Here is a 14,842-nt window from a genome sequence, read left to right as displayed (position 1 = left end):
ATTTTAATATTTCTTTGCTTTAAAAATTAGTTGGTAAATTGGGAAGCATTATAAAAAAGAATTATATAAGATGTACGACAGGTGATAACTGCACGCTTTTGAAATTCCCAGTCACGAATATTTCATTCAAGCTCAGCACTCTCACGAGCATTTGTTGTCCATCATTAAGAATTTGCACATCTCTAAGGCAACTTTGAAGCAAAGACCAGAAACTGTTTTGATTAAAATTTTAAGCATTTTCCATACAATTTCACTACAAGAAAATAAAAAAGAACAAACCAACTCCAAAGCACACGCACTAAGCCTTTCCCAGCATTCCCCAGCACCCCATCAATAAGCTCTCAAGCCAAACTCACACCAACTCAAACGAAATAACCACTACCTCGACGCCCGCCCTCGCCATCAGCAACGCCATTTCGGCGAAATTTTTCCACCATTTCGTTAAAGCGCTTCATTAAATTGGCTTATAAAATTGGCAAAATAACTAAGAGCTCCAAAATGCCGCCAGCGTCAGCGGTAAATAATAATAATGCTGCAGCCCAGGCAGCGAAAGCCGAACGAGCCGAAAAGTTGCGAGGGGCGCTCAAAGGATTCATTGTTGCGGATCGGCAACGTCGACAGGAGGAGTACGAGGCGCAATGCGAGGAGCAGCGTTTGCGACGCGAACGTGAGGCACGTGAACGCGAAAATACCCAATCACTGGAGGATACACGTGGCCAGATCACCAAACTGGATGAACAATTAACCGACCTGCATAATCAGAAACATCAATTAGTGGTGCAACTGAAAAAGGTTCTCAACGACGACGAGTCCCGTAAAAAACAGGCCAAGGAGATTGAATTATTTGCCCTACAGCAGGCCCAACAGCATGCGGCTGCAGCAGCTGCAGCCAACGCCTCCGTCTTTTTGCCGCCCCTGCGACTTCAGCACCATATGCCTCCTATACTACAAAAGGTAACACGGCCCTGTGAATTTGAAAATCTTTAGCATTTAATTGATTTTTGTCTTCTTTGTGTGTTTCAGCCTCCGCCTGGTAATCAGCCATCAAAACGTGGTCGCAGCCCCTCACCGCCCAGTCAACATCAGGCGTACTACAAAAGTGCCGCTAGTTATGCCCAACAGAGTAAGCCAGTTTCAGGGTTCATAGGACCCTACAGTGAAAGCAACTTCAGGTGGACAGTTTACCCAACAAATTTAAACGCAATAGCAATTCAAGGGCTCTAAATCAAAAAAAAAAATATTCTACAAATTGGATATTTTGTAAACGCTTATGAGTTATAAGAAGTTTGATCAGTTTTGTACCACAAATTGTTGAAAAGAATCCCAAGTTGGGAGTTACTAAGGTTCTTGCGTGTTTATAAGTTTTTTTAACAAGTTAAAGCAGAAAGATTGTTCTCTGGCTTCCAAGAGCTAAACAACTTTAAAAACCTTTATATAACTTTGGAAACTGTATGATAATTCCAGCAAATTCCTATAATATTATATATTCAGACCTTAGCAATTTTGAGAAACTATTTGACAAAAAAAAGAGAGAAAACGTCGATTAATGCTAAAATAATATAAAAAGGAAAATATTTTTGTGAATTTTACACACTTATTTAGACATATTAGCCTAACTTCATTTAAAATTGATCTGCCAAACCTGTTTTCTTTAGGAGAGCGCAAAAGCTAATTTAGGGAAACTTTGACAGGAAGGTTCCCTTGGGGACACATCAATACAAAAGGACTTCGAAAAAAGGCGAAACGCTATGAATATTTAATATTAGACAATAGTATGGTTAAAACGTAGTTAACTTTCGTATTTCGATGTCAATGTGGGATATACTCTCGATGTTCTACGATAGAAATTTAGATTTACAATTGGTTCTTACTCTGAATTGAACGTTATATCCATTCTTTATATTAAATAGTGTTAGTTAGTTTTTAAAAAGGTTTTTAAGTGCTTAAATTTGAAACACAAAATTAACCTTTAGGCCCTAGTTGCCTTTAAGTCTCCATTATAGACCCAGTTAGTTGTCAGGACATTCGATTTCGATGACATTGTAAATCAAAACTAATAAATAAACATCAAGAGATAAAGAGGGTAAGGCAGAATAAGGAATTTATATGCAAGTTGAACGAAAAGCGAGTCCTTCAGCTTTTAGAATTGCATTTAAATTTGAGTTCACCAGTTGGGAGCTTTCACTGTATTTTTTGATTAACATATGCTAACCAACATTACCATCACGACACCGCACTACACCCCACACACCGCCCCTCACCCACCACACACACACACACACATACATACATGCACCTCGTTCACCAAGCCAAATAGGAAATTCATTCTTTAACCCCGCTGCTAACCAACACAGGCACACAACTTATTATCATTTCGTTATTTGTTTTATCAATTGATTCGCAGAATCGCACGATGACTACCGTCGTGCCGCGGACTATGCTAGATTATCATGGAACAGTAAGAAAACATAAAACACAACAAAATATATATATACATATATGTATTTTGAAATATATATAACAGATTAGATAAATTTCATACGCTAACTCAAATGGGATTAATATTAAGTCGCAACTTCTCATTTCTGTCTGCTCCTTGTCTCGTGTCCATTTACAGAACCGAATGCCTCATATCCAAGTACGGGTACATTGTTCTATCAGACCACCGCCGCTCCGCCGACCACACAGCATCAGGCCGATGCACGCCTTCAGTCAATCTATAACTATAGTTTGCCCCTGCGACAAGCCTATCATGTGGATCTGCCCAATGCCACGGTTGGCAAGGCTCCCGATGCCCAATCACCGAAATCCCAGCCGATGCAGGTGCTGCACATTAACCTGGATCAACCGCCCTCCCAGGCAGACCTTGTAGTCCAGGCGGGGTCAACAGCCGTTAACAGCCTCTCCGTACAAGCATCCAAGCCGCAAGTGACAATGGAAAAGGTACACGATCGCTATCACATCGAAGTCAAACATGATGGAGCACCATCATCCCAAGGTCATGTGCCGCAACCACCGCCGCATTTACTATCCGAGGGTGTTATCTATAAACCGATGATATCTGAATTACATTCGAATGTTCTACAGATCAGCAGTGCCGGACAGGTGAGAACAACAAACAAATGTTGCTATAGAGAAAGTTATGAGAGCTAAATGACCTTGACCTTCAATAGCAAATTAGCACTTAAGTGAATGTCAAGATCTTTCAATTACTCTCAATTACTTATACATATATTTATATCCAAATGAAGTTAAGGAACTTTTTAGTAAAGTACTCCAATCTTTGTTCATATTCAATTAGTTAGTAGTTTTAACTGGGAAAAACTATTACATTTCGTCTTTTAAATTGTTATATTTGAGAATTTTTAAATTCAAAACTAACTTCTATATACAGACGTGTAATTAGTAGTTCAAGAGGTAAAATATCGGTCTAAGGTGAAGAAAATCATTTCATTTCCAACATCGGGGATCAGACAAGTAGATAATTTGAGATTTTTGCGATAATTTGAATATTTATTGAAAATTATGTTTAGTACTTTTGTAATGCATTGCTCATTTCATTAGCATTAAAAAAATATTGATCTGTTTTCAATTCCAATGAAAACAGTTATGATTAGCATTGAAAATAAAATGGAATGAATATTTTTCGTTTGTTATTAAAAATACAATTTCATTAGCATTATAATTGAAGAATCAAGAAGAATTTGAAATTTGATTTTTTTTAATCGGAAAAATGTTCAATTTAAATATGACCCTTTTTGCTTTGTTTTTAAAATAACAACCGATTAATGTTGATCAAGTCTATGGTCTAAAAACTCTAAAAAGTCGTTGGAGAAGCAGAAATAGATGGAATCTCAAATATTCTTTAACTTTGAGTATCATCTGTAAATTTTCGACCGATTTTTCTTATTAAAAATGTATCTATTTTATTTTACCAATTTTAGTAAAAAATTATTATGTACAATTATGATTTGTTTAAAAAAAATCGAGTCGAAAATATTTTTTTCCAAATACCAAAGTATTTTATGTCATTTTGAAATATACTGAATTCCGACTTAATTGGTGTATAACTTTTTGAAATCGGTTTAAAATTATCTCTACGACACGTTCTTGATTGATTTTCATCATGTTCTACCTTTTAGTTTTGAAATTTATCTTCTAATTTGCATTATAATTTAGTTCTATTTTAACTACATACGATAAGATAAGGTCCGTTTAATGTCTGCAGGACATTAAAATTTATTTTAATCAATTGTTTATTAAGGCTTTCAAAGGTTTTAATGGATTAATCCACTCATAATGAGAAGTCTATTCCAATGGATTTAGTCAAAGTTAAATGAATCGGAATAAGCCATTTGATAGATAGATGATTGATAGATCAAATATGAAAGTTTATCGCTTTTTGTTGTTGACATACAATTTTAGGGCACTTTTTTGTATTTGAGACATTAATTAAAGTTAATTTGTTTCCCTGATCTATAACTAAAGATTTTACTGCTTAAAGTAATATAATTTCAAAGTTAATACCAATTTTTGTATGTAGATTTCACAATTTTCTCTTTAGATATAATCCAAGACATAATCTGTTTGAATTTAAAATGGGATTGAGTGGATTTATTTCTCTATATGCCGATTAAAAAGTTTTAATATTCAATAAATACTAACCCTATTTGTCTTTTGTTTAATTATTTTACAGAATCCCAAGTCAACTGGCAGTATTACCCAAGGTTATGCGCCAGGGCGTGGTACATCTGCCCATGAACAGCAACAACAACAACAACAAATGGCCAGACAACAGTTAACAATGCTAACAGCTCAACCGGGTCCGCCGCCTCCTGGTTCGAATCAGCCGCCACCTGGACAGCCAATGCATTATACGCGACGCTTATATTAATTCCTAATCACATAGTTCAACGGTTTTAAAATGAGAAACGTAAATTGATTCTGACTATGCTGTTCAATTGCAGCGTAAAAACAAAAACACAAACAATATAAAGCACATATAACTATGGCGTCCCTATTTTCAAAAAAAAAAGAGAAGAAAAAAGAAACACCCAAAATACAAACGAATGTTTTGATATACATTTATTTTTTGATTGTATAAATTCTATCGAAAGAATCACATAAATTATTATTTGCTCAGCTGTGGAATGAATTCCTCCTTGTGCCCACATGCGATTCCTCATTGGAGATAAGTGCTTAGCTAATTTGTGAAATTATTCAACTGTGACGTCAGCTAGAAACTTGAGTTGACTTTGGTGGTGGCGTCAGGGGAGGGAAAGGTGCTGCTGCTACTGTCATGGGAAAATGGGCATGTCCAAATGACAATAATTTCGTTATATCTGGATAATTGCATTTCACTTGAGGGCCATTTTCATTTAACTAACTTAAAGGGTAATTCTCTATAATTGCCATAAAGAAAAAGAGCCAATCGAGCTAGAGATACAGAGACAGATGTAGCGGAAGAGTAAACAAATGATTCATAAATGTTTTTAATACACATTCAGATGATCAATAATTTGCCTCCATTGGGGGGTCTACACTACAAAAAATTAAAAAGAACGAAAACGAAATTCTTTAAATTGCAATATCAAATAATTTTTGGCCTATTTTAAAGATTTTTGGCAATGTGTTTCCCTTTTCGAAATTATAAAAAACTTCTATTTCATGTGGATAAACATTTAAGTATGTACAATAAATAGGGATTCCAGGGAGAAGGAAAATAACTCAATCTTCATTCGTTGAATTCAAAATATGAACTGATTTTATTCACAAAAATGTTGTGTATATAAATAAACTGTGAGAATCTTTGAGACTACAATTGTTCTTAAAAAATACTTATTTTAATGACCCATATTTAAATTTTAAACACACAATTTGAGTGCTTTGAGTATTTTTATATATATTTTCAGTACTTAATTATTTAAATGAAACTGATCTCTTGAATGTTTGTATAAAACTAAGCAAATTTATTGAAAAGTTCACATAAGAAACAAATATTGAGACCTGTTTCCGTTTTTGACTTTGAGCAAAATTTCTCAAATTGAAATTGATATCCATTTTCGTGTTCATTTCCAAAAACAAATTCCACAAAGTTCGCTGTTAGCTATTTAGTCAATGTATCAATTCAAATACATTTACATGTTATTTTTGAATTACAAAAAGGTGTAGAAATCAAACACTTTCAGTTTTAAAAACGATTTGGAAATGAGACCAGGTTTTATTAACAAAAAAAAAAGTTATTTTTAAAGAAAATTGAGATAATTTTTGCATTTAACTTAAAGATTTTTTTCAGTAGTTTTCCAAGTTTCCGTTTTTAATTCTAAGCAAATTTCTCAATATCAAAATTGATAGTCACTTTCGTGTTTATTTCCAAATAAAATCTCACCAAAACAAATTGTTAGCTAATTAGTCAAAAATATTTCAATTTTAAATTTCGAAAATTTTGGAAAATATCTTTTTGAAAACGATTTAAAAACAAAATCAGGCTTGATTACAAAAAAAAAAAGTTTTTTAAGAGAAATGTGTTAGTTTTTGCAGGTATATTAAAGGTTTTTAAGAAGGATAATGTTATATTCGAAATATTAAAGCTGTGCGATTATTTGTTCTTTTCAAAACTTGTTTAAAAACTTCAACAAACTTATCACTTAAAAGATAAGATTTATAAATTTAGGAATTTCTACATGGGTATTTCCGTAGAAAACACTAAAAGATGTCAAGAATTCAAACTTAACAAAGTACGTTATAAAATTAAAGGGTTTAAAATTTGTTGATATATTAAATTCTAAAAATTCCTAGTTTTTCAAAATAGTTTTTGTTTTTACACATTTTCTTAAAGTGTGCATATGTGTGTGTATGTGTGTTTGTGTCTGGAAACATATTTACATATACGGAACGACATGAGGTTAATTGTATAGAGCATACACTTGTTAATTAGACATGCTGACGAAGTTGCCAAAGAGACGGAAGACGAAGAAGGGAGAAGAGAAGAAGAAAGGCACCCAGAATTCTTCCGACAAAATAGCAACAAAAGTGGAAGTTCTTTTATTTTTAAATAACAATGCTTGTAGACAGTAAGTAAGTATGTGTAGATATATATGTATAGTTTAAAGCCACGTTTTCGGTTTCCCTACAATTGGATTACGTAAGTTTACAACAAGTTTGAAAACGAGTTTTTGCTTTGTTATTGTTGTTTTCGATGCCAAGGGAAAAGTTAAACACTCGAATCGATGTAATTAAAAGCGGAAGCCATGCCTCGAAACCATAGTAAAGGCCCTTCTGTGGTTTGAGGTTGAAAAATTCACACCCACCCCCCACACTCCTCCCTCCTCGGCCAACACAAAAACCAGTTTCATTTGGAAAACGAGCCACCAACGAGTTTTTCCTAGTGACGCCAGACACTGATTGACTGACTTAACGCCTACACTCAGGTGCAACTTGCGAAAACCGCCAAAATGCAAATCATGTTGTTGTTGTAGTTGTTATTGTTGTTGTGGTACAACATTTGCGGTTCGAGGCAGGTAAACAATCAGAATGCTATACTAATAACAAAAGGTTTAGTCAGTGTTACCAACAACAACAGCAAAGCAAGCAGAATAACAAGTTACAGCAATTAAACCATATTGAACTGTGAGAGATATTTGAGATAGTCTTGTGATAGACTTCAATATGCTCATTAAAATTGGGTTTGAATATGAGTTTTAAGAAATTCAATCTAAGGAGTATCTACTGGTTTAACTGATTTGTGATTAGGACAAATTCCTCATTTGTTTACCAAAATACAGTCTGAACCAAATTCAATTGAAATATTCTGTGAAATTCCTGAAAATTCTTAACTTTGTAAATCTATAACTTTCCCAAATATTAACCGATTTGCCAATAAACAGCAAAATATTCAAACAAAAACTTGAATTTCATGAATTGGTAATTTTTAAGAGTATTTGAAAAGTTCATGTCTCTATTTTGAGCATAATAGTTGTCAAATCGGGGCAATTCAAACTTTTTCAAATATCCACGCATTTTTGAGATGTATTATAAATTCCGATTTACTTGATATATACATTTATTAAATGTTTGAAATTTTCAATATAATTTCTGAAAAAACGCAGGTAACCAAAAAATAAAGTTTAAAAATGTAAAAAAAAATGTACCTTTCCGAATCGTTTTCGGCTAATTTTCATTTATGTCTTAACTTTAACACATGAAAAGTGATTTTCTAATTTGAATTGAATACCCAAAATGTTAATCAATGTTAATTTGGCTTTACATTGATTGATTCATATAGACCTATTTGAATGGTCTTTGCCTCGAAAAACTACCTAAAACAAGAGGTCTGTTTAAAGAAGAGTAGCTAATTTTCGAATTTTCAGGAATAGCTGAAAAGCTATACAGCAACTGAATATCAGCCAAATATAAAAAAGGATATATATATACATCAAATTTAAAAAAACTAACGTTCAATCATAATTCTAATGGTGTCATATAAAAGAAAAAAAGATATTTATATAGAAGTAAATCACTCTGGTTAACCAAATTTACAAAGTCATTATATATTTATACATTTGTACATATAAACCTATATATTTAGCTATATATAATATATATTTCTTATCAGTTGAGACGCGAATCAACAAGAATATTTATAACGATCAAGTAATATCACATTTAAATGACTACTTATTTACCTCCTTAAAATACATATGTATGTACATACTACTTGTGTACCTAATTAATTAATTAATATATACTAATCTGATATATAAATATAATCTGATAGACATATAGATATGTCTTGTTCTTATTTGAATTTAGACTTATTAGCAAAATTACTTTCTGACACACTCCATTAAAAAACACAAGCCCATTTAAATTTAATTTTGTATTTTATAATTGTCTAAATTAATAATCAAAAAAGCAATAAAAAAATGTGAACTTTAAAATACATAAAAAATTGTGGGGTAATTGCCATATAAACGATATTTTTATTAGCCTATAGATATAAACGATTTTTTTTATAGGATTAAAAGAATATTAATATTTACAATTTTACAATCAAAATTAAAATTTATATAGCCAATTCTGATAATTGAAAAAATATTTGTATATAAATCGTTGCTTATCAATTGTTAATTGTAATTATTAATTTAATCAGTAATAAAGTCAATAAGTATGTATATATTATATTTTAATACTTATATTTTTACATTTACATACATATATGTATGTACATATATATGTGTCTCTGGCAATTTTGGAATTCTAAAGTAATTTCTCTCTCACTTAATTTTGCAATTTTTGAAAAATGCATATAAAAATCGCGTGTTGTGAATAATTCTATACTATATAAAAATTGGATTCCAAATGATCCCAACGATGTGTTTATATGAATCGGACGAGCAAATTACTTGGCTATATATACCCAATTTATACTAAATCCCAACAGGTAACTAAAAAAAGGTGTACCACACACCCCACCCTCTGCCATTTAGAAGCAATGCCATCGTCACATTATGTCGAAATGTGTGTCGGGGTCGCGTTATTAGGAGTGGCCCGGAGGGGGGCGACATTACGACGCAGAGTGAGCGCCACAACCAAAACAAATACTAAATGCCAATTGGGGAGCAGCGAACGGAGAGCAACAGGCGGTTGTTGGGTTTTTTTTTTGGTTTTGGTTTTGGTACATTCACGTTAAAACGATCTCTTGATTCAGTCTGAAACGACAACGCAAAGGCAAAGGTTCATAAAAAACCGGTGCGCGGGAAATTAAAAAAAAACGGCAAAAATACGTTAGTTCAAACAAGAAAACAGTATAATTGTGTGTGTGTGACTGTGTGTGTGTGCATGTGTGGGCGTATTGCTGTTGATCGTTGGCCAGTGTTGCAAAACGTTTGGGTTTCAAATTGAGCACTTCGAAAGACTATATAGTCATCTCGCTTGCACTACTTAGTAGGCAAAGAACTGTCAAAGTATTTGTTAATAACAACACAGAACGAAAAGGAAAAGAAAAAAATTCTTCGATTTCGATCTGACAAAATTAGCTGATTTTGCATATAGAATTTATAGATATATAAACGAAAGCCATTGGAGAGAAGACGACGACGAAGAACGAAACGACGACGCCAGCGAGTTGGTAAAATGACGTCATAAATTGCATAAACACAAAGTCTTAACTCTCAACGTAAACAATTCCAGGCCCACTACCCCAAAAAAAAGTTACTTAATTATACAAGAATAATAAAACAATAAGCATCACAATGACAACTCCGGCGAATAGCAAGAACTTTTTATTGGACAAATATCACAGCTTGCGTAACTATCTGGAACGAGACACCTTGGGCAGCGAGGTGCTAATCTATGGAACATCATCGCTAATGCTGCTGGTGGCCTATGCCAAACGTAAACCCGCCTATTTGGTGCGTCAATTCAAGCAACCATCCCACATACCCGAACGCATTATCAACGAACGTGTAATGCACACGGGCAAGATCAGTGCCGTCCAGCAGCGGGATCAGGATACACTGCTCCTGATCAAGCATCGTCCATGGCTGCCCATCTTCACCAGCAACAAGAAACTCTTGCCCGTCAAGCTGCCCGGCGTGAAAGTCAATGCCAATGGCTATTCTTGGCTCCAGCAGTGTCTGGTTGGACGCGATGCGACCTTTATACCCCTCAATAAGAGTAGCAATCAGGATTTTGTCGTCTGCCAGCTATGTTTAGTTCATCCGCCCAAAGGTAATCGTTTGCTAGACGTATCGGAGACCCTGCTCAAGCTAAGATTTGCCAAATTCGCCAAAGATGTGGCAGCGGGCGTGAAACGTAATGGCAAATACTATAAGCATTTGCAAAATGTGGAGGCCACAACCACCGCCAAAGAAGCCTGGCTGGCCTGGGCATCACGTTATCCTTACATTTGGCAGCGTTTTAACGATCTGAAAGCCTCCATCCTGCCCAAACAGAAGTTATTGCCCGAACTAGTGCGTTAAGACAACGGCAGGGAGGAGGGGATTAACAAATAATTGTTAAATTAGTTCTAAGAAACGATATTGAACGGAGGTCAGGTCAGCGCGTACGTGAGTTTTGTGAGCTTTTTCTTCTTCTTTGTGCTTATATTTGAAACCCAACAAAACGCAAAAGAGCCAGCGGCGCATTTCAATTTGCTTTGTGTTTTAATTATGTGTGGAATAAATAAAAATGATATAATTTTTGTATTTATACCGTATTTACTATATATATGTATATATAGAGATATTTATATGTGTATGTTTCATCATTCTTATTTGGCAGTTGCAGTTCTATTAACATAAAAACACGAATAACAACGAATCTCAAAGCAAAATGAGTTGTGGAATCTCTATGGTTAAATATATATTATTTATATTCAATTTGCTGTGTTCGGTGAGTAAAACCAATAACAACAACAACAACAACAACTTTGCATATGTAAACAATTTCAATTTCAGCTATGATATCATATTAAGCCACCTCTCTCTCTAAAAACGGTAAAAACAAGTTTTCGCTTTAAGGAAAAGTGCTTGGTGTGTAGTAGGCCTAAAAACCGGTTACAAAAACCAAAAATTTTATTCAGATACAAACTTTTTGAGATCATCATCCACCCCATTCCATTCCATTCCCATTCAGTATGCAAAACTTGTTATTACATTTTGGGGAGAGAGATGACGTTGTTTGCTTGGGATCTTGAAAAGAATTTCAAACGAAAACAAGTTTAGAGTTAGTTACATAGTGTTCCCTCGAGGCTAACCACTTGGTAGTGGCCAACAGCAACAGGTTTCCCCGATAGCAAATGTCTTTTTCCTTTTTTTTTTTGTTTTCTGCAAACTTCTAACTTTAGTTCTCAAGAAGAAACTGCACTTTTGGGGGGAAACTGTACTTTTGTAATATGAAACCAGTTTTTTATAATAAAGTGTAAGTTATTATTTTTTTTTCTTGTTGTATGCCAGTCACGTAGAATAGTTTTTCCCTGATGACAAATGGTGGAATGTAAACTTATGTAATTAAATTTTTTCTATAGAGGGAGGAAAAGTAGACAGACTGACAGACGTTGGCAATGAATATATAACCCCACGCCCAAATTACGAAAAAACTGTCAGACTTAATTAAATGTGAACTTGTGAATTTTCTCTTCCATTGTATGTCAAAATATTTTTTACGGTGCCCCCATTGCATTTACTCACGCACTTCACAAAGGGAGAGAGGGAGAAGGGGTAATACACACTTGAACTCATTTTATGTGCTCGGGGGCGGGAAATATTATGACAGTGTGTTTGTGTTTGTGGGCTACATATCTGTATGTATGTAGGTCTTGTCTGTGTCTTTATTCCGCTTGATCTGCTCTCAATTCTATAGACTCTTGACTCTTCTTTGCATTAATTCGTTGGGTCAGTGGGTCAGTTTCCAAAGTAATTCAATTACTACATGATTAATTCATTACTTAAATAAAAATTGACTTTACACGATCAAACTTTGGGGTGGATTATTGATATTTTTCTAAAAATAAGAATCTCAATTATTATCAGGGTCAATTTTTCTCCCTTTTATAGAAAACAAACTTTATAAAAATAGTTGAAAATTAATTAATTATTTACGCCCTTATTTCTAGAAAAATTAAAAAATTCAAAAGTTAAAAAGCTATGGTATTAAATGTAGTTAATGTGAAAGTTTTAAAAAGTTTTGTAACAGAATTTTTTTTAATGAATATATAAACTTTATTTGTGCTGTATTTTGGAAAATGTAAGGACTTTTCTTTTAAAGCTATGCTAATTTTGGAAGACTTTAGTAAAGATTCTTTGCTTTTATTTATCCTATTTAAATTTACAAAGAATTTATTTATTTTTATTAAAATTATCAAAAATGATTGGGATAATGTGGGATACATCCAAATTGCTTACTGGTGATATAAACCATTCAAACATTCAAATCAAATGATTCAAAAATAATTCTCATGGGAAACTTTTTCAATTCTCGCCAAATTAGTTCTCGCCAATTAGTTCGTCAACTAACGCTTACTAAAGCTGAGAATATTAAATTAATAAATAATAATATAATAAATATTTAAATTAGCCTACAAAACTAAATTAAAAATGTTGTCTAGGATGTTTTTCAAAAATTTCAAATATATATATAAATGCACTACTAAAATACTAAATACACAGTAAAATTGGAGTAGAAATTCAAAAAATTTAGTTTAAAAAGAAATCTTATGAAAAAGAAAATCTACAATGCACATTTTTGTTAAAAACAGATACATTTTCTTTTTGAAAAAAACTTAATTTAAAGAAAATCCTTGACATTTTATGAAATAAAACCATTTTGATTAAAGTTTATTAAACTTCCAGTGAGTTCCACTTGTTTACCTGTTTGACGTGTTTAGCATATCAAATCATGGCAATTCAAATATTTATCAGTTATTGCCAATTTGTTTTGGCTTTAATCTAAATTATGAAAACAAATTACATGCCCAAGATAAGAGATAAATCAGAACCGTTCTGTCCTGTCCAACTCGAATGGAAAAGCAAATTGCTGTAAATTATTTTTAGCATTCCAATTTTGTATTTCCCTCTCCTTTTGGTGTCTGTGTGTAGGTGTAAACTTATTGAGCTTTAATCAAGCTTTTGCATTAACCCACTAAACATTTTGTTTCCTTCTATATTTGAATATTTTCAGATATGCGGCATATTATTGATAGTTTTTGGAGCCTTGCTCTTCAGCAATGTCCATAATATAGATGACTTTGCCGAGGCCGTGCGCACTCAGCAAGTGCCCATTACGATGATTGTATTGGGCACGGTTATATTACTGATCTCCTGGTTTGGATGCTGTGGAGCCATTCGGGAATCCTACTGCATGTCCATGACGGTAAGTTGACTTTTGTCCTGAGATTATTGCAAGTCCCTTTTAATTTTTCCTTATTATTTTTGCAGTATTCCATTTTGCTATTCGTTTTGATGGTCGGACAATTGGTATTGGTTGTCTATATTTGGGTACAAAAGGATAGATATCTACAGATCATGGGTGATGTGGTCGAAAAGGCTTGGGATCGTCGTACACGTCGTGCCGACTATATGGATGCCATTCAGATTAGTGTAAGTTTATTTCGACTTATCAGTTGATTTAATTTAGTTAATTTGAATGTTGTTTTGTTTTTTTTAGATGGAGTGCTGCGGACGCAACAATTTCTCTGATTATGCTTTCCAGGGTTATTTCCCACCATCCTGTTGCAAGGATACCAACAATTGTCGCCAAGAGACCGTCTACCGTCGTGGCTGCAAGGCGGCCTTTGTTGATTTCTGGGATCGTAACAGTGATATTCTCAAGTGGTCCGGTCTGGTAGTTGCAGCCATTGAGGTGGGTTTTAAAATCGATTTAACTTACTCCAATCAAATGATTCTCATTATCTTTTTATAATTTTTACAGTTTGTCGGCTTTGTATTTGCCTGTTGTCTGGCGAATAGCATTCGAAACTATAGACGACGTGCGGATTATTAAAGAACGTATCATATGAATCTTCATTAATTTAAAAAAACACTGAAACTGAAAGTACGAATTATGTTGCCCAACCTTTTTTTTTACACATTTATATATATAGAAAAGAGATTTGTATATTATTTAATTCAGAAGGCCATTTCATACACAGAGTATACATATTATATACTATATATTACTTACAATTTGATTTGTTAATTATGTTTTTGTCATACCATGAGCAATTTTCGAAATACATACAAATATATATACATATATTTTACAAAAGTTTTTGAATAATGGATTTTATTTTTAAAGAAATTCAAATAAAAATCAATATTTAATAAGGCGTGTCTTCTTGGTG

The 14,842-nt window shown here is 33.4% G+C and overlaps 3 protein-coding genes across 4 annotated transcripts; all 3 read left to right on the top strand.

Annotated features, from left to right (window-relative positions):
- The first annotated feature begins 159 nt into the window (after nucleotides 1-159).
- On the top strand, nucleotides 160-5,155 carry LOC6640582 (ataxin-2 homolog). Of its 2 annotated transcripts, XM_002063115.4 has the most exons (5): nucleotides 160-954; nucleotides 1,024-1,123; nucleotides 2,405-2,458; nucleotides 2,618-3,105; nucleotides 4,697-5,155. In XM_002063115.4, exons 1-5 carry the CDS (start codon nucleotides 499-501, stop codon nucleotides 4,892-4,894), a joined length of 1,296 nt encoding a protein of 431 aa, XP_002063151.1. In that variant the 5' UTR covers nucleotides 160-498; the 3' UTR covers nucleotides 4,895-5,155. The 2 variants fall into 2 exon arrangements, with proteins under 2 accessions (XP_002063151.1, XP_015034246.1); XM_015178760.3 differs by lacking the exon at nucleotides 2,405-2,458.
- A 4,552-nt stretch (nucleotides 5,156-9,707) lies between these two features.
- LOC6640584 (23 kDa integral membrane protein) lies at nucleotides 9,708-14,769 on the top strand. The gene is made up of 6 exons (XM_002063117.4): nucleotides 9,708-9,785; nucleotides 11,284-11,394; nucleotides 13,681-13,872; nucleotides 13,938-14,099; nucleotides 14,167-14,361; nucleotides 14,431-14,769. Exons 2-6 carry the CDS (start codon nucleotides 11,335-11,337, stop codon nucleotides 14,500-14,502), a joined length of 681 nt encoding a protein of 226 aa, XP_002063153.1. The 5' UTR covers nucleotides 9,708-9,785; nucleotides 11,284-11,334; the 3' UTR covers nucleotides 14,503-14,769.
- LOC6640583 lies at nucleotides 9,812-11,207 on the top strand. The gene is made up of 2 exons (XM_002063116.4): nucleotides 9,812-10,129; nucleotides 10,192-11,207. Exon 2 carries the CDS (start codon nucleotides 10,254-10,256, stop codon nucleotides 10,980-10,982), a length of 729 nt encoding a protein of 242 aa, XP_002063152.1. The 5' UTR covers nucleotides 9,812-10,129; nucleotides 10,192-10,253; the 3' UTR covers nucleotides 10,983-11,207.
- Nucleotides 14,770-14,842: the final 73 nt, after the last annotated feature.

This window comes from Drosophila willistoni (genome assembly GCF_018902025.1).
Source record: "Drosophila willistoni isolate 14030-0811.24 chromosome 2L unlocalized genomic scaffold, UCI_dwil_1.1 Seg196, whole genome shotgun sequence".
Classification (NCBI taxonomy): Eukaryota; Metazoa; Arthropoda; class Insecta; order Diptera; family Drosophilidae; genus Drosophila; species Drosophila willistoni.
This window is presented reverse-complemented; position numbering and strand designations above follow the sequence as displayed.